The sequence below is a fragment of the Lathamus discolor genome, chromosome Z, assembly GCF_037157495.1.
Source record: "Lathamus discolor isolate bLatDis1 chromosome Z, bLatDis1.hap1, whole genome shotgun sequence".
Classification (NCBI taxonomy): domain Eukaryota; kingdom Metazoa; phylum Chordata; class Aves; order Psittaciformes; family Psittacidae; genus Lathamus; species Lathamus discolor.
In genome coordinates, this window is record NC_088909.1 from 81,696,193 (window position 1) to 81,714,508 (window position 18,316).

Here is an 18,316-nt window from a genome sequence, read left to right on the forward strand (position 1 = left end):
AATCAAAGCACATCCTGTATTTGGATGGGGGGCAGGGAGGTTATTTGCAAAACCTTCACAAGTTAGAACAAGGCTGAGGTAAGGAAGTTACTAATTTAAATCTGTGAAGTCAGACTCTGCATGTATTTCACTTTTCCATATACTTCTGGAGTAGGATGTAAAATTCTTAATGTTTAAAGGTGAGTATGTATGTTGTAATAGCTTTTGTTCATTCTTCTCTTTGTGTAGGTCCAGCCTTAGAGAAAAACGTATTTCAGTTTAAAATCCATGCTTTGTCTTTCAATATATGGCACAAAGAACGCTCTTGAGGAAGACTTTTTTCATTATTTACAGTCATTCTCTGAAACCTACTTTTTTGAGTGGTATGAGTGAATACCTTCTTCCAGGAGGAGAAAAGAGGGACGAGCACCAGTAAATGCAGGTTTGCATATGATTCAGCTCCTGAAAGGACTCACTTCTAATTCAGCCACTTTGGGAAAAATAACCCCAAAACAAACCCAACAGAACCAAAAAACAGAACACTAAGAAAAAAGCCACCTCCTGGTTTTGAGGGTCCCAATGGTAAGTTTGTTTCATGCTAGATGTTTACTCGATAACTGTCCCTCTGACAGACAGTAAAGAGCATATAAAAAAACCCACCATAATGTTTTTCTTCGAAGGCTGCTTTTGGTGCCTATACCTAAGAATGCAAAAGGTACTTCCTCAGACATTAAATCCTGCTCTGAACACTGCTCCTGGTGGAAGCTGCATTTCTTTGACACTACCTTCTCTAACAGGCCCCCTGTTCTTGATCAGATGCGAAATGCTGCATCATAGAACAATCCCAGAGGAAAAATGAAAACCAAACAAACAGTAAAGCCTCACAAAACACCACCATAGAGAAAAAGAACCCGAACCACAAAACCCATGCAAAACCAGACATCAGTTCAATTGCTGAGCAACTTAAGAGCACTCAGACACTGTAGTCACTAGAGCAGTACAAGGACTTGTATAAACTAAAGAGGAATAAAATCTAATAATGCTCCCCCCTCCACTGTATCTGTAACTGCTCTGTTTCTCTTCCATAGCATTCCCAGGAGCTTGGTAAGCTGTCACTTTCCAACAGCTCTCTGGGATTCCCTCCAAGCAGTAGAGGGAGGAGACAGTGAAGAAGTTCTCTCCATAGCCTACAGTGATCAGGATTTGTGGTTCAGATGGAGGGAGTGTGCATGTCAGATGTTCAATGACAGTAAACTGGTTTAATGGAAGACGACATAGTGGTATTGCTATATTGCTTACCTAAATTGGTAGCGTATACACAGATGAACCACACTTAGTGTGAAGGATTTTCATCAGTATCTTTCAAATTGAGTTACTGTGGTTTTGTTGGCTTAAACAGTTTCTGATGGGTTTTCTGTAAATGAGAAAGATTAAGTTGGTTGGGTTTTTTTATTTACTTTTTAATGAAGCTGACTGCCCCGAATTGTAAGTTGCTGATTGAAGGTGAACAGCAATGCTTGTGCTAATCTCCACACTGCCTGGTGTCTCTATTAAATGCTCCAGGCCTTTGAACATTCTCATCCATGTGGCTCAGCACAGGTTGGAATGGGTATGATCTGGAGATGTAGTAAATTTATATCTTGCCAAGTTAGTTGAGTCACAACTGAGGAGCAGCACAGGGTTTCCTTTGAAGGAACACACACCTTCCTCCGATTACAGGATAACACCTAGCATGCAGCCAGCACCTTGTGTAGCTGGAAAAAGCAGCCAGGCAAGTAAGAGCAAGCAATTGTCTTAAATATAGAGCTTCTTGAAAATAAAATCTGAAATACAGTCCTCCACTGATAGCAAATAGCTCGGTATAAATGGCATTTATACAGGGAACCACAAATTTACTGCCGCTCTGTGTCTTCAGAGCTTTTTGCTTTGTGTCAAAATAAACAGGTACATATGTTAGCACCATTGAGTGAGAAGTGTCGGTAGGAAGAGTCTGAGGGTCTCATTGCTCAACAACATCTGCTAACAGAACAGAACAAAACACAATTAATGAACTGCAACCTGAGGTGAAGGAGAACTTTCAAGTGTAGACTCTGCAAACCTCACCTTGCACTGTTTGCCAGCGGCTGTGCAGTCAAAAGTCTTAGTGGTTGCAACACAGATTCATCTGGAGTCTCATTAGCGTAGGTCTCTGTTGAGTTACATTTTAGCTCCTAATAAAATTTTGCTTGCAGAGGTTTTGTTTTGTTGTGTTTTCCTGCAAGACTATTTCATCTTCAGAGCAGGATATCCTCTGTGTTTAACTGGTGCCTAAACACAATGATAGGTGATTTCATATGGGGTTTGGTTATACTGCTGTACAAATTGAATGTATTTATATTCATAATAAAGAGAGGCTCAAGTTGTGCCTTCCTGGGTCTATCACCAGGAAAAATTGCTTATAACTTCCAAAAAAATGTATTTGGAAGTCTGCAAACTTGAAAACCTCTCAAAACAGATTTAGGAGGGACTGGGTTTTGGGGGGGTTATTTTCTTTTGTTTGGGAGGTTTTAATTTTAAAAAATCTAAGCAAACTCATCTCAGACTTTCTTACACTAGTCAAACATGGGAAACGGCCCGCTTCCCTCATACACACACACCAGCATTTCTGCTTTCAGCCTTGGGGTTTCCAGACACTTAGAGGGGCTCAGAAATTGACCAGAAGTTACTCTAATGCAAAATTAAAAGTTTCCAGCCCAGGTTCACGTAAATATCTTCTTCAGGACTTCATCCTGTGCAGTGTTCAGGACTCTGTAATGACCTAGCATCAGTTTGTGGAAAGTAAGTTTGTTCCTACAAAGAGATATTTTCACACTTGTACGTATTTTAGAACTTTTTCCTATGTTTCAAGATACCTGTGGACATTAGATGGAAAACTCTGTTAGGATTTTTCAAGTTAAGGTTTTTAAGAGTTAAATACTTACTGATTCTAAATGCAATGAATTGCAGCTCTGTCAAGGTGCTTTTGCTTATTATAGGAAGTTAACCTTCCTGAACTTGTTTGGCAGCACTTACCTGTCTGTGAAAGTCAGGAAGCTTCAAAAGGAAGCTTAAAAAAACCTTAATGTTTATATAAGTTAATTTCAGTCAGTAATTTCTTATCCTGTTGGGTTTTTTTATTATTATTTGATCTGTTCATGTAATTTAATCTCCCTTAGCCAGTGTGACAGGATGTGAGTGTGATACAGCTAGAAACTAAAAGGACAAAATACAACAGAACAGGGTAACTAAATCCCTGTAAGGTCAGCTGTTGAAATTTTGGAATTTCCTCACTGGAGAGTTCAACCTTAATGATGGTTTTGAATGTTTGGATTTGGTTTGGGTGTGTTTGCTGGTTTGGTTTGCTTTTAATATATGATTAAGATACAATTACTAGGCTACTTGATTGCAATATGGAAGTAAATGTCATAAAACTGTATCAAGTTTATCTTGCACATTTTCCAAACTGCCCGCTGTATTCGCATCATCATCAGAGACCTTGAAGGGCAAGAACCTTTAGTACACACACAATTACATGAACAAGAACCTTTTATGAACTCTTCCTATAGCTCTTTAAGTTGATTACAGTAAATCCAAAGTGAAACTTTTAATGTGCTTGTAGGGGGTTTTTTCCACTTCGTATTCTTAACTTAAGACAGTGAAGGAAAGACTCTGAGTTTCACTTTTGTTTTTACTCAGTTTTACTTCTGGTTGATAGTGTAAAGTAATAACAAGTGGTGTTTTGATTCAGTCCTGGAAAAGGATGAGAAGAGTTTAATTTAAAAACCCTAATTCAGTTTGAAATAAAATTATAAAAATATACATTGTGCTGATTTTTAAAAAGTGCTATGTAATTACTGCTCAAATGAGAGTCAGTATGAGATGCTTTGCTTTATGAATATTTCTGGAAAAGTCAGTTACTTCAGAAAGCATCAGTGTTGGTGTCCAGTGTGCACACTGGCAAAACTTTAACATCAAAACATTTCGGTTAAGAATAAATTATTAAGCATCTTTAGCATAGCTGTTTTGCTTTTGAACCTTCTGTCCAATTTTAGTTAGGACTAGCAGAAAGACAGGGGTTTCCCAAAGAAGTAAATTTCCCTGCTGTCTGGGTTGAGAAAGCTACACTGCTAGGTACCTGTGCAAACCAGCTAAGAAGCGCTTCTTATAAAGAGAGAGGTCTGTCCCACAGGCTACCACTGGAGTAACACTGCTTTAATTAATTAATTGTGGGGTCAGACTCTATGTAATTTCAATTAATCAGTAACTTTCGCTGTTGCTCTGAATTTACATTGGTACAAACAACATCAGACCTGTGTCAGTCTCTCTTCTTCTTTCTCTTTATTTTTCAACTCCAATCACATCAGTAAGGTTTTGGGGTTTTTTTTATAATTAAAACAATAAATTCAGCTGTTCCCATTTCCTACTTGAAAAAAAAAAAAAAAAAAGGAGAAGAAAAGGGAAGCACCCGGCAACTGTTACATTTCAAAACATTGGTTCTTCATTCCACTTTTTGTAGTGTAATGGAAATAAACCACATACTGGGAGTTCGCAGGGTGAGCATTTCAGGGTCTAGAAATAGCTTCCACAAACTCTTCTTCTTGGAGGAGGAAGATCTTTAGATAAGGAGTTACAGCAAATGCTGCCTCACACTAAGGCAAACATACAAAGGACTAAAGTTCTCTCTTAGGCAAAGGGGTATGTATCACCAGCTGTCAAGCTTCCTTACCTGCCTTCTATGAGATTATAATGGTATCACTGCTGTAATTGTACGTGAGGCAGAAACAGTGGTTAACTGTTTGATCCTCACGGGGCATAACTTCAAAATACATCATTTCTGATACAAATGCCATGTGAAGGACCAAACAAATTGGAAAGGTTTACCTAATTTCTTGAAAAGTACAACTGGCTGTCATGCCCAGAAATGAAGGAAAGCGATTTGTTTACTGTTTTTTGCTAAATACCTATCCAGTGCTAAATGTTGCAGATTATCCTAAGTTTTACTGAATCTTTCTATATTTTGCGTTTGATTATGAAGCAGATATTTATAAGAACATCTTGATTTAAGAAGTTAGCCTCTATGTTAGCACGGGATGCTACGTTAGCTTAGAAATTAGATGCTGCATTGCTTGAAGTCGCTGTTCTCTGTGACATGCTAGCCTTAGTCCTTACTTTCTACAGCATAACCAAAGCACTAGGGTCTGTTGCATATAGGATGACACGTGGCAAAGTAGAAATCTAGCTGGCCAACTTTCAACAAAACTTTTTAAGGTGACCTAAAGTAAACTGCCTTCGTTATGATACTAAAAAGCACACCCACAGATCAAGAAGACCTTTGCCCAAGTGAGGACCCTTCCCCCGCACAAGTGTAGTAGCAGAAGAGAATGACACTGCAGATATTATAATTGTATGTAAATCACTAACTGGGAGTGTACTACCTTATAATTTTTGTGTGTAAATGTAACGATGAAGTCAGCTTTGGGTATGCTTGATTTGGGGAAATTCCACCTTAACACCCATTGCTGCAATAAAGTGTCTGCTTCTTAATGCTATATTGGTGTTAAGGATTTTTATTCTCCCAACTTTCGGCGACATGAGCACTGTTGAACCTGGCATTCCCAGGGCCAGAGGAGCCACAAGGGTGCCTTGCAGCCCTGGGGCTACCTTTGACACAGCTGGACCAGGGGGGCAAACCCAGTTCACTAAGGTGAGCCATGTGAGTCCATCCTTCCTGGTTTTGAATGTCTTCTCTTCTGCTTCCTCTGGCACTGCACAGTTGAGTCAGCCATAGGTGGAAAGCCTAGAGCTACCAGCGAATCTGCTTGAAGTATTTGTAGCCAGCAGAAACTGTGAAAATGAGGCAGTTTGTGTAGAAGAGATGCTGCAGCAGGCAACATCAAGAAACAGTCTACTAATCTACGGATGGGCTACTGTTCAGTAAACGGCAGAGGAAGCAAGGTGAAAAGATTCCAGAGGTGGCTTTTACTTGGAACCGCCACTTTTCTGCTTCCCCCCAGAAGGGAAACTAACATAATCTGCCACACACACAGCTTGCCAAGTTCAGTATTTGGCTAGCAGCTGCAGTAACACCAGCAGGAGTGGCTTCCCATGAGAATGGTTGGCGAGATGCAGCTACTGAAATCCTTAGAACTGCATTTCTTGGTTTGTTGTGTGAGCTAGTGCTGCAAAAATAATCTGGCAAGGCTTGTGATTATTTTAGTTTTACTCCCCATAAAACGTCAGTGGGCTGAAGAACAGTATTTTAAAATATTTTTAAATACAAAGAGAGAATAGAAGCATTAGCACAGTTACATTTGTTTCTTCCATTGTGTGCTTTCGTATCTCTGTGACTTCTTTTCCCCACTATTTTTTTTAACTTCTATTCCCCAGCCTGCTTCTTTGGAAAGCAAAGAGCTAAAAAGTAGCACCTACTCCCCAGAACTCCTTACCTTAAGCCAGCGCTGTCTTTGTGTTGGAAATAGTCATTATAGTAGCAGTGGTAGACGCTTCATATAATGAAACATAGTCAGGGCTTTCACCGGTGGAAGGTTAATGAGAGAAAAACCCACAATATTGCTAAGTAAACACAGCACTAGGTCTCCTTCCTTGGCCGGGGGTCCTGAAAGAAAACAGTCTTTCGGCTTCGTAACAGTGGAGCCGTGTGTCAAGATTTGCTCTTGTGCAACCCATAGCCCCAGGACTTTATAAGAATTGCACATTTAGTAGGATGATACGCTGCTTGTTTTAAGGGAGCCTATGTATTTCAATGCCTGTCAGCAAGAAACTTTGATTTTGAGTGTTAGTAAATAGTTTGCTTTCATGCTGCACTTTAAAACTCAGAGGATTCAGCTAGATCATTACTTTTCACCTGTGTGTCAGGTAAGGCTTTCTAATCCCAATGCAGAACTCTTTTTCCTTTGAGGTCTTTCATAATGTTGTTCATGGGGAGGAAACATATTGGATCCCACAGGGCTGTCTAGCACTGTAAGAACCAGGAGCTGAAAGCTGACCGAGTAAAATAGCACTTGCTTTCAAACAATTAAATGCTAGAACAAATTAAGAAGACTGTTATAGAAATACCATGGCTCAAGTTTTCCTGGTGAAGACTTGAGGTCTTTCTGAAAATTGTTATTTCCCTTGAAGAAGGAGGAATGTGCTAATACCCAGGAGATCACATCTCTGTAATGAGCAATGCCTCTTGGTCCTAAACTCTCTGACTTCAAGATGACAAGCCTTCAAGGAGATGGAAGAGAGGAGGACAGTGCTTCGTTTCCACAGCAGGGACTGGTAGGGCACATTTAGTTAAAAGAGCTCTATTCGCTTTTCCATGTTATAAGCCCTGGATGAAAGTCCCTGCAGTGAGGCAGATCAATGGCTGCAGGACAAAAGAGAGGGAAGTTGTCTGGGTGAGTGGCCAAGGAGACAGCCTGCAGAAAAGTCCGTGTACATGCCAGGGAACAGAGAATGGAAGTGATCCCGCAACTAGAACCCCACAGCAGCATGGTGGGGTCTGCTCTTCCGGCTTGTACAGTGGAGGAAAGGCCATGTAACCAACAGGAAGAGGGGAGAGCAGCAGACAAAGCAATGTGCCACAGAGGAAATCTTTCTGAAGTAAAAATGGCAGAGTTTAGTCTTTACAGGAATCTAATGTAGACAAAGTAACCCAGAGAAATCCTACAGTAAAAACAAACAAAACGACAACAACAGAAGAAGAGCATAAATGTAGAGCCACAACATGCCTACAGCCCTCATAAGGTGAGAGAAATGTTTGCACACACCTGAGAATCTGTGGATCTTCATATTTTCTAGTCCAGCTCCTTGTGGGATACAAATGAGTTTGTATTCATTCTTCTGCATCACTGGCACAGATGTAGTTCTCCAAAATACAGACTTTGGAACAGAAGATAAAAATCCATAAAGCCAAGAATTGTATTATGTGAATGCAAACAATGTACCTTTTCATATTTATACATCTATTACTTGGCGAAAACATTCAAATAGCTCACCAGTAACACTGTTCTTGCCTAGAGATGTAAGGTAGAGGAAATCAATAGCAGAACTTACTGAAACCTGAAAAGGTGTGAAAACAGAAGGTTCAGTCAAGTTCTCTCATAGCAGCTCGCTCTTAGAAAACTGGGTGAGTGAAGAACATGCCATGAACATAAGTAAGCATGGTTACATTTTTACTCCATGCTTCACTGAGGCAAGTGAGGATTTTGATAATTGCCTGCATTTTCCTTACAAAGTCCCCACAGCTACTCAGCAATTTCTGACCAAATTGCTCTTTTCTGTGTAAATCTGTGTGGTTGGGGAGAGAAAAGAAGGGTCATAGGACTTTGTAATGGCCTTCTCCTTGGCTATTAGTTACACATTCTTCTCATGAACACTTCTTACTGTAAATTTCAACCCCTAAAATTCATCTGCTTACAATGCCTATTTAACTCTGCAAGCTGAAACAGATGTTCATTCTTTATTTGTACTTCAAAACTGAAAGTAAAGAACTATTTAGACAGCTGCTATATTCTTCCTGTGACAAGGCCTGCCCCAGATGGCGTGGCTTTAAATTAGCCCACCTTGCCCCATCATCCTCGTGTTGAGTGAGAAGCTGTTCAGGAGCCTGTGTGTCCTGTAATAGCCTGTTCTTCTAAGATGGCTAATTACGTTCTACATAACAGATCTTTTCAGATCAGCTCTTCTTCATTTTGAATTCATATGTCATTACTGAGAAAAGACTAGAACAAGATCTTGATGCTGTTTCAAGGGGACACTTGCTACTGACATTGATAGTGAAGGATGAGAAACTGTGTTTTTATTAACAAGCTGACACATTTCAAAAAGCAACAGGAATAACATATGCTAGGTTGACTTATTTAACTTTGATTTGTTGTGGATATTTTCTTTGGAAGTATATTACATACATTATTCGAGTCACAAAGGCAAGGTGAAAATAGTGGATAATACTCTTGAGACATGAATTATGAAGTAGATTTTTACATTCAGTGCTCAGAACGTAAAAATCTGTAGATGTGTTTATAAACACACATACTTAAATCTCTCAGGAAGCCTTACTGAATCAGGCACCTTCTGAACGCTGACACATAAACAAGCCGTAAGTTTGTTTTGGTTTCCACTCCCCCACACCCATTTTGTGATATTAAAACAAATGAAAAACCAAAACTCATGCATATTGTGACCTAGACCCAGCTTAGAGATGCATACTATTTTATACCTAATCAAAACTACATTTCCAGACACATGGAAGAAAATCATCTGCCCTGACAGTGCTGAGGGATGACCATTTAGAACCAGGGTCTTATCTTGCAGAATGTATTTATATTCATCACTGGCTAAAGAACCTTTTTTCTTACCCATGGAGAGAGTTTGATTGGAAAAGGCATAAATTACTGTCAAGGAGCAGAATGGTTGCAGATTAGAAGCAAGATAAGAAAAACATTTGTTCTTAAATAGTGTGACTTTTGATGCAGCCTGAAAACATGAGTGCCCTACTGTGCCTATCAGATTTTGTATAATGGGGTATGTCACTAACATGTAGTGATGATCAAGCCCTTAATCCTGCTAGCTCACCCACAGTTAAGCACTGGGTACTTCACACAGATCAGTCTCCAACAGATCTTCACCATGGGCTCACTGTTAAAGGACGACTAGTGTTCATTATATGAACAGCACAGTGGAGGCTGCCAGAGAATTGTGACCAAACTGATACAGAGGAGAATGGGGTCATGGCGGACAGTCTAGCAGACATACATACACCATGAGGACAAATGTACAGGCACCCATCTACTCCCACATGTGCAGAGGGATTGCCACTAGTGGCAGGCTCCTGGCCGCTTCACTTTTGGGGCCTCCCAGTCACCATTCACCCCAAAGTAGGGAGCTGCTTTTGGCCATTGTTTTCTTGTGGCTGTATCCTGATCAATACCAGTTTATAAATCAGTCATGTAATGGAATCATGTTTGGGCTGGAAGGGACCTCAAAGGTCATCTAGTTCCAACCCAGTGCCATGGACATCTTCTATAGACCAGGTTGCTTAAAGCCCTGTCCAGGTTGACCTTTGAACACTGGCAGGGATGGGCAGCAATGGGGCAGCCACAGCTTCTCTGGGCAACCTGTGCCAGTGCCTCACCATCCTCACAGGGAAGACTTGTTTTCCTAATGCCTAATCTAAATGTCCCCTCTTTTACTTTAAATCCATTCCCCCTTGTCCCGTCACTACAGGCCCTTGTAAAAAGTCCCTCTCCAGATTTCTTGTAGGCCCCTTTGGGTACTGGAAGGCTGCTTTAAGGTCTCCCTGGAGCCGTGTCTTCTCCAGGCTGAACAAGCCCAACTCTCTCAAGCCTGTCTTCACAGGAGAGGTGCTCCAGCCCTTGTCATCTTCATGGCCTTCTCCGGACTCACTTGAGCAGGTCCGTTAATAATAAACAATGATAAAAATCAGTACTATTTTCTCCATGAATCTCCTCATTGCTACATCCACAAACACAGCTGTTTCTATATCCTGCAGTACACAGGGAATATAGGTCTGTATGCTCTTTTTTGTGTGTATATATAATAATCTTACCGGTCCAGAAGAGAGATTAGCACCCGAACCTAACATCTACTGCTGCAGATACACTAAAAATCATACTAACAGATCTGTCCTATAACAGTGTCCCAACTTTATCTAGCACAAGTGCTAGTTGGACATTGTGATGCTGTGATGCACTGCATGACTTGCTGTCATTACACATACAATGCTGTCACCTCAGAGGTCAACCCCCACGCTCTCTTCCCTGCAGGACTTTTCTCTTTTTACCCCTCCCACTGACAACAGGCAGCAGGTGTTTTTCAGAGCTTGTCAGTGCTGTTTCTAGATCATACACAAGGAAAACTGTACATATCCCACTAAGAATGATACTCGAAGACAGAGCTTGCCAAGAGCTAAGCAGTAACTGTAAAAGATGTCCCTTTCACCTTTTTGCTTTTAGAGTTGCCATCACACAGTTGCTTGTCTCACTTGGTATCCCCTAGGATGTAGACTAAATAGAAGTACTTTCACCAGACATACAAAACAGAAGTGTGGAGATGGCCATACAGTGTCAAAAAAAAAAAAAAAATAAAGAAAAATTATGCCTCCTGAAAGCTGGTACTTTTCCTCCTGCTGCTGTCTCAAGAGTATAATTGAAAAATGGGGAAGTGAATGTCAGAGCCTGCAAAACAGCAGAATTACGCCTCAGTGGCTTGAAACAAAATCCATTTGACTCATAGTATTACCTGTGGGTAAGGAAAAGAGAGAGTTTCTATGCTCTGGCAGTAACATAATCACCATTTTGAAAACATTACCCAAGTCACTCACTCACTGTTTTGGCCTTGGTAACTTACCTCCTGTGTGCTTCTCCAGACAGTTATTGCACTGGCTTCTATTCATACACCTTCAGTAAACTGCACTGGCTTGGACTGAAGCAGTAATCTCTGCTACTCCTGAACATGTCCTACAGCAAGTTAACATGAATTTTCTGACATAACCACAGAAGGTGCAGTCAAATTACCCTCACAGCTTAGAAATGGAAAAGAGTTTGACAATAGGTATTTCAGAAGTCGAAGAGGGTGCATGCTAAAGGCACACTTTGCAAATACTTTCCAAATCACCACTGCAGCAGCCTTTCCAGTTATGCAAGTTTAAAGGAAGAGATTCTCCATTTAGCAGGTGTTCTGATTAGTTCTCCCACAGCCCCAGCCATTCTTCTGTGTGTTCTTCAACCTCTCCCAGTAAGTTATAATTACTGCAGTTAAAATGCATATTACAAAATACTTTTGTTGCTTACTCCCCTCCCTCCCTTGTACCACGTTATGGTCCAGCCTTAAAGTTTTCTGGAAGCAGAAGAGTTTTCAATCTCAATTTCAATTTCAATTTCAATCAGCAGAAGGGTATTATCAGTTGTTCACCCAAAGGATTAACTAAATTGCTGATGGATAGCTCAAAGAATACAGGATTATTAAAGTACAGATAATCAGTCCAAATTCAAGTCATGTGAGTATTAAATCTGCTATGATGGATTGAAAGATGCATCTCCTAGTAACTAGCATACTTACCATAAAGTCTGTGGCTAGAAAAAGTATGAATTGTCCTCACCAGAAATTAATTTCCTCTGTCCAGCTCTAAAACTGAATTATTTTACTGTCTGTGGGACCACCCCACTGAAACAGATGCTAACTGCTGTTCTGCCAATAAACAAACAGCTTTTATCTGTAGGATTTCCTCCTAGTAAGTACTGTTCCCAGAACGTGAAGAGCTAACAATTTTAAGAAAGCTGTTACCTAAAATCTCCACTGGAATTGTTCCTGTTTCTGCAGACTGGCTGTTCTGAGAAAATGTTTTTCTTTCATATATCTATCTTCTTCTCTGTAAAGCAACAACTAATTCGGAGTTGCAGCAAGCATTGTGCTGTAGAGCTGTACAATTTGCAGCAGGGCTATGGGTTAGCAGTGCAGCTTTAACACTGAGGTTTAGTTAAACACAGGTAATTTTATGACCTATTTACTCTATTGCTAATGAATCTGCTACCTGGGCAACACGTTGCTGTTTCTGTGTTTGGTGAGACTTGGACATTTGGAAAAGCTGTCACAGCTTCAAAGAGAAAAGCTTTAAAAGTTTAAAAATAATAAAGCTTTTGATTTTTGAAGTTTTGCCTATACTTTCAAATTTTTATTTAGTTTACTTGCCAATTTTTGAAATCTGATCTATGCCACAATCTTGTATCTTTAATTAGTGTAAATTTAATATCTTTATTCTAGTGGCTGTTAATGTCAGATTGTACATTTCACCTTTTGGGTCAGTGGCTCCTTGTAATTAGGGTAATTTTAATTTGGAGAGTTTCTAGGTTTTTTCATTGCAAAAGTGACAGAGGGGATCATGGTAAACTGTTCTTGACCACAGTACTTTTTCCTAATGTAGATTAAAATTCAAAACAAACAAACAAAGACCCCCAAATACTTCTGTTTCACTCTACTGTTCACTCTTATTTCAATCTGTTTTATTTACAGTTTCCTTAGCTGCAAATGAAATTTTGGAAAGACAGAAAATTGCAAGGGCCTCACCCTCTCCCTTCCTCCCACCCTGGCAACTCCCAAAGCTATTCTTTTGATGTATCAATTCAAAATAGTCACTTATCTTTTGAAGTTCCATCATATAGTGCTGGAGAAAAGGTCTTGAGGTTTGGTGGTTGTGGTTTTGTTTTGCTGCTGTTTGTTTTGTTTTAAAGGGAAATAAAACCTTATTTAGGAAAAAAATACTTTATTTTCCAAAACATTCTTAGACAGATTGCAACAAGAACAAAGTACAGTACAAAAATGACTCACACAGCCTGCAGTAGTTAATAAAACACTAATCAAATACCTAACTTTTTGTCAAGGTCCTTTTGAGTCCAATATACATTTTTCATATTACGGAGGTAATCCCCACTTTACAGTGGCATCAGATAAAAGTTTGCAAGACCGTTCGTTGTCAGACAGTCACCAGTATTTGCTCTATTACATACATATGCCAGGTTTTGACATGGCTTTATTTTATCACAGACACATTGAGTGTAGTTCAAAGTGAAGTATAAATTTGTCTCCTTGTGTCAGGAGTTCAGCATTAAATTCAGCAGGTTTGCCTAGAATCTACCAGAAGTCTTTCCTGGGTAAATATTTATATCCTGGTAGAAACTTTTTGCACCTGTCAATCCAATACCCTGTTTCATAACAGAGCAGCTGCACAAAACGTGATGGCACAACTGAATGTGTTTTTCTCCCTCAGAGCCTCCAGTTTGTTTTACTGCCTTTCACAACTAGTTATGAACTAGTCTGTGGCGTGCCAAACAAACTTAAAAAGAACATATGCAGCAAGACAAACAGCTTCAAGGTTTCTCCTCGCATGCCTGCCTTTGCAGAGGATGCAGTAAAGGCACAACCTGTACCAACTTAGCAAGTCAGTATAGAGGCTGTGATCTCTTCTGCAGAATTCTAACATGAAGGAAAACTAAAAGACAGGGTTGGTTTTTTTTTTTTCTTCCTGTGAAACTGTAATTTATCACAGAATGGTTTGGGTTGTAAAGGACCTTAAAGATAATCTAGTTCCAACCCTACCATGCAGCCACAGGTGGGGACATAATTCAGTCAATGAAAGCAGGGGTGAAGTATTTGACAAATTCTATACACATGCAATGTATAAACAAATGTTACTGTCACACCTTTACTTTTATTTCCATGACAATACTGTCTTTGCAATTACCTCAAGAATCTATTGTTTCTGTTGTGATCATTTGTTTTGCACTGCAAAGCTTGTTTTGGTCAATCTTATTTTCCCTCTTTATGTAAACCTTTCAGAAAAAGCTAAGAGTGAAGTCTGTAGATACACAGAACTAGAACATCCCTGCATTAAGGCTTGAGGGCACAGGGACATTACAGGCACTTATGTCCCATTCACTGGAATACAGTGCAGAGTCCTACGCCAGCTGAGACTCTAGCCAGCCATTCCATGTAGCACAGAAAACTGGCATTGCATATATAAACAGCACAAGTCTAAATAGTCTAAAGTCAGCTTCACTGTTTACATGCAGCAAGCTTGGGGTACCTCTGCACTGGAATCACCACTAGTTTCCCTGTGCCAGGCACAGGAAAGGTAGCCTTTATCAGATCTTCACAGCGTTTTCTGTCACCCCATTTCACCAAGTCTGCAGATGTTTCTTATCTTATAGTTTTGCTAAGGTTGGAAAATCCAATGCCAACACATGTCATTAAGACTTTCTCCCCACCCATGTACTCTTCCTCAGGGGCTTTTGTTTCAATTTTAAACATGATCTGGAAGAAGCTTCTCAAGTGTCGCAGAAATTCAATTCTGAGGGAGAGAAAACAACAGAGTTTAAGAAACAAAACAGAAAACCCATTAGCAATACATACCAACACTGATGACAGCACTGAGTACAATGAACAGAACAGAAAATGTTGCTTAGTACACAGAAACGAGGCTCCAAGCATTGCTCTCACTTGTGCTGCAGAAGTGGCTAGTGACCCCTGCTGAAACCACTGCACTCTGTATGAGCAGAGAGAAGAAATGCCTGCAGCATAGCAAGACAAAATGGTGAGGAAGAAAGAAAGGAAAACATGTAGCCAAGCAAGGTCACTTACTAATGATGCTGACTTCCCATCAGGGCCATATGAACCTAATAGCAACCTGTGCAAATCCCCCCTCCATCCCACTCAAAAAACAGAAATCAAAGAGGGATAGCTAAAAGGCTGGCCTTGCGTGCATAGTTTAAGAAGAGAGACGTCAATTCCTAAAGCATGTCTTTGATTTGTATTACTAACATATCCACTTCTTAGTTAAATGTTACATTAGAATCACATTCTGACTCAGAATTCTTCCTGTTTTCTCCCTTTGTTTTCAGGAGGAAAAAAAAAAAAAAAGGAAAGTAATTTTCATCACTTCAGAATAAGAAGCACAAAGAGACTAAACAGACACAGCACTTGCTCCTAAACACACACTGACTGGAGGGCAAGTGACAGGAAAAAGCTACTGAAAAGTATAAAAAAAAAAAAGGGGGAACAAAAACAGCTAAGAAAACATTCCTGTCTTCCCCAAAACAGGGAACAAGCAATTACACCAAAAGCCTACAAATATAAAATTGGTAATTGCTCGTGACAGAAGTCTGGTTCTCTTCCAGTCATGGCCACAAGCATGCCTGCAGTCTTGAACTAAGGTTTAATCTCCTCCAGCAATTGGTATGTGCCCTTCTTAGGTTAAGTTTAACCTTTAAAGAAAGGGAATCCAACCCACGCATTTGTTTGGCTGGCAGTCTGTAAAGCCTCTGCTCTGCAGGCTGAGAGCATAATCACACTTACATCATTACACCAAAGCAAGGGAAAGTGCCCACAGAATGGGAAGCTGTATGCCAAGGTATAGGACTGTCTCCACTGCAACATCATGAGGCCTCTGAAAGCTTCCTGGCAGCTCCTGTTCACAGAAGCTGTGAACAACAAAAGCTGCAGGAACAAGAATTGCCTTATGCACTTCATTTGGGCATGCTGCTGCTCCTGCGCTTGAGTACATGCATGGGGTAAGGAGGGAAACAGCAGGACTCAGCAAAGAGGCTCCTGTTACCTTCAGGGGCCTGTTCTTAGGAAGATCTGAGACTTATCTCTGGGGGCAGCCAGCTGAATACCTCTGCAGGGTGAATGCAGGCACATGGCTACCCATGCTACATACACTTATTTCTACCATCCCAGGCTGGTATCTGGCTTCAGCACAGACACCAACTCTCTCATTTCTCAAATGGATTAACAGCTGAAAGAAAACAAAAAAACACCTTTTCTTCCATGCCTCCCCAAATGCAAGGTTTATGGCTGCTGCTGTAATAGGCAAATGGGCATATGCTGGCACGAACACTTCAGTGAAGCTGACAGGCAGCAAGCTCTGTACTAGCGTCCTCCTTAGCTGGGTCCCCTCCCAGAGCTCTGGCAGTGTGACAAGAAAGCAGCCAAGCCCAAAACAGCAGGAGTGGTGTGCAGAGCTGAAAGGCGGGCACAGAATAAACTGTGTAAATGCCAGAGGCAGTGTGGAGCTGGAGGCTGAGACGCTGATCAGCAAGCTCTGCACCATGTAGGTGGGCTCAGTTCAGTCCATACCTCTCTTTGCACATACATGGACTACCGTGCTTCTTTACCTCTTCTCCATTTTGAGTAAAAGCAGAGTGAGAAAAAGCAATAGGGCTTTGCCACAGCTCCCTGCTACACGGGAAAGGCTCACAGGGGTGTGAGCAAAGGGGAGGCTGTCTGGGAATGCCAGAGGAAAATCTGGGAGCAGCAAGAGGCCAGCTGTCTTGCAGAAGCAGAAGCACAGTGGTAAGGGCTCTGGAAACAGGAGAAAACCGGAGGAAGTCAGGGGTATGTGACAGAGCACAGCAGAATGCAGGTTTGTATTAGCCAGAGGCTGATATGGGTCATGTGTGGGAAGGCTTGCACCTCAAACAGGAGTGGAACCTGCACCAAACATGCATGTACGGACTGGAGAACTGAGGGAGGGGGAGAGAGGTACACAGAAGTTTTATTTTGCTGGGAGTTTAGAACCGTATGCTCAGGCGTGGACAAGGCAGAATGGGACACTTTTCCTTAGACCCATGGAGAACTACATGAGCCACACTGCAGGTCTTCCTCAGGGCCAGCGCTTCCAAATAACCCCCCACTGTATTGCCAATAACCTGCAAAGGGTAAGCTGTCTGTTTACCAAGTGCGGTATTTCCCAGAAGCCTGCTGGTACACAACCACCTCACACATCTTAGCTCGCTGTCAGGGCAGAGCGACCGACTTGCAGATCCGTGCCTCAGCGATGACTCCTTGGTTCGACCACCCCAAGAGCAGCGCAGGGCTCGGGGGCAGCGCCGGCGGCTCCGGCACGGCTCCACAGCGCCCCGCCGGGGCCGAACGCGCCCGGGGGACGAGTGCGGGGAGCTCGGCCTGACGCGCAGCTGCCGGGCGCGGCCTGCGGTGGGACACGCGGGCCGCCAAGGGGCGCTGCGGAGAAGCCGCGGCCCCGGCCCCGGCCCCGGCCCCGGTCCGGCGGGTGGAACCCGGGGAGGGGAGGGCAGAGGAGGAGAGGGGAAGAGGAGGAGTGAGAGAGGGAGGGGGGAAGGGGAAAGGAGGCGGGGGAGAAGGAGGAGGGGGGTGAGGAAGAGAGTGAAAGGAGGAGGAGGAAAAGAAGGGGGGAGTTAGGGGGTGGGAAGGCGGAGAAGGGAGGTGAGGGCGGAGGAGGGGAGAAGAGGAAGAAGGGAAAGAAAGCGGGGGGGAAGAGAGGGAGGGAAAGAAGGGAGGCCGGGGCTGGGTGGTGGCAGGAGCGGCACTCCCGGCATGGATGGCGCCCGGGATGGAGCCAGAAGCGGCATAGGCGCCCTGCCCAAGGCAGCCCCCGCCTCAGGCGCTGTGCCCGTTCCCTCCCCTTGAAGCCCCTAAAGGCTCATGAAACCATGGGCCATGGCGCTCAGGCTTTCCGGTTGCTCTCGTGGTTCACGTCAGCTCACCTGCACGCAGTCCTGCCAGACTGTGAGGTGGCAATGCTGCCAGCACCCTGCATTTGATTTTTAAGCTGAGCTTGACAGGCACGCACTTCTGTGAAATCCGGAGCGTGAGGCAAGAGGTCTAACACACAATAACCCTTCACAGCGAGGGTGGTAAAATACTTAGCAGATTGCCCAGAGAGGTTGGAGACATGCAAGGGCAGGCTGAATGGTTCTGGGCAATCTGATCTAGATGAAGCCATTCACCTAGAAGCCAATCTAGGGGCTTACATGGT

The 18,316-nt window shown here is 42.3% G+C and overlaps 1 protein-coding gene and 1 long non-coding RNA gene across 2 annotated transcripts in view; both read right to left on the minus strand.

Moving 5' to 3' along the window:
* Positions 1–1,362: 1,362 nt before the first annotated feature.
* On the minus strand, positions 1,363–7,866 carry LOC136005183 (uncharacterized). The gene is made up of 3 exons (XR_010608700.1): positions 7,773–7,866; positions 2,083–2,286; positions 1,363–1,995 (listed from the first exon to the last, which is right to left on the minus strand). It is a non-coding gene; the product is annotated as an uncharacterized LOC136005183 (long non-coding RNA).
* A 6,787-nt stretch (positions 7,867–14,653) lies between these two features.
* The window catches only part of RCL1 (RNA terminal phosphate cyclase like 1), a 29,989-nt gene continuing 26,326 nt past the window's right edge, over positions 14,654–18,316 (minus strand). The window contains exon 9 of the mRNA XM_065663172.1: positions 14,654–14,869. Coding sequence (XP_065519244.1) covers positions 14,719–14,869 — 151 coding nt within the window. The 3' untranslated portion in view covers positions 14,654–14,718. The remainder of the gene's footprint in view (positions 14,870–18,316) is intronic.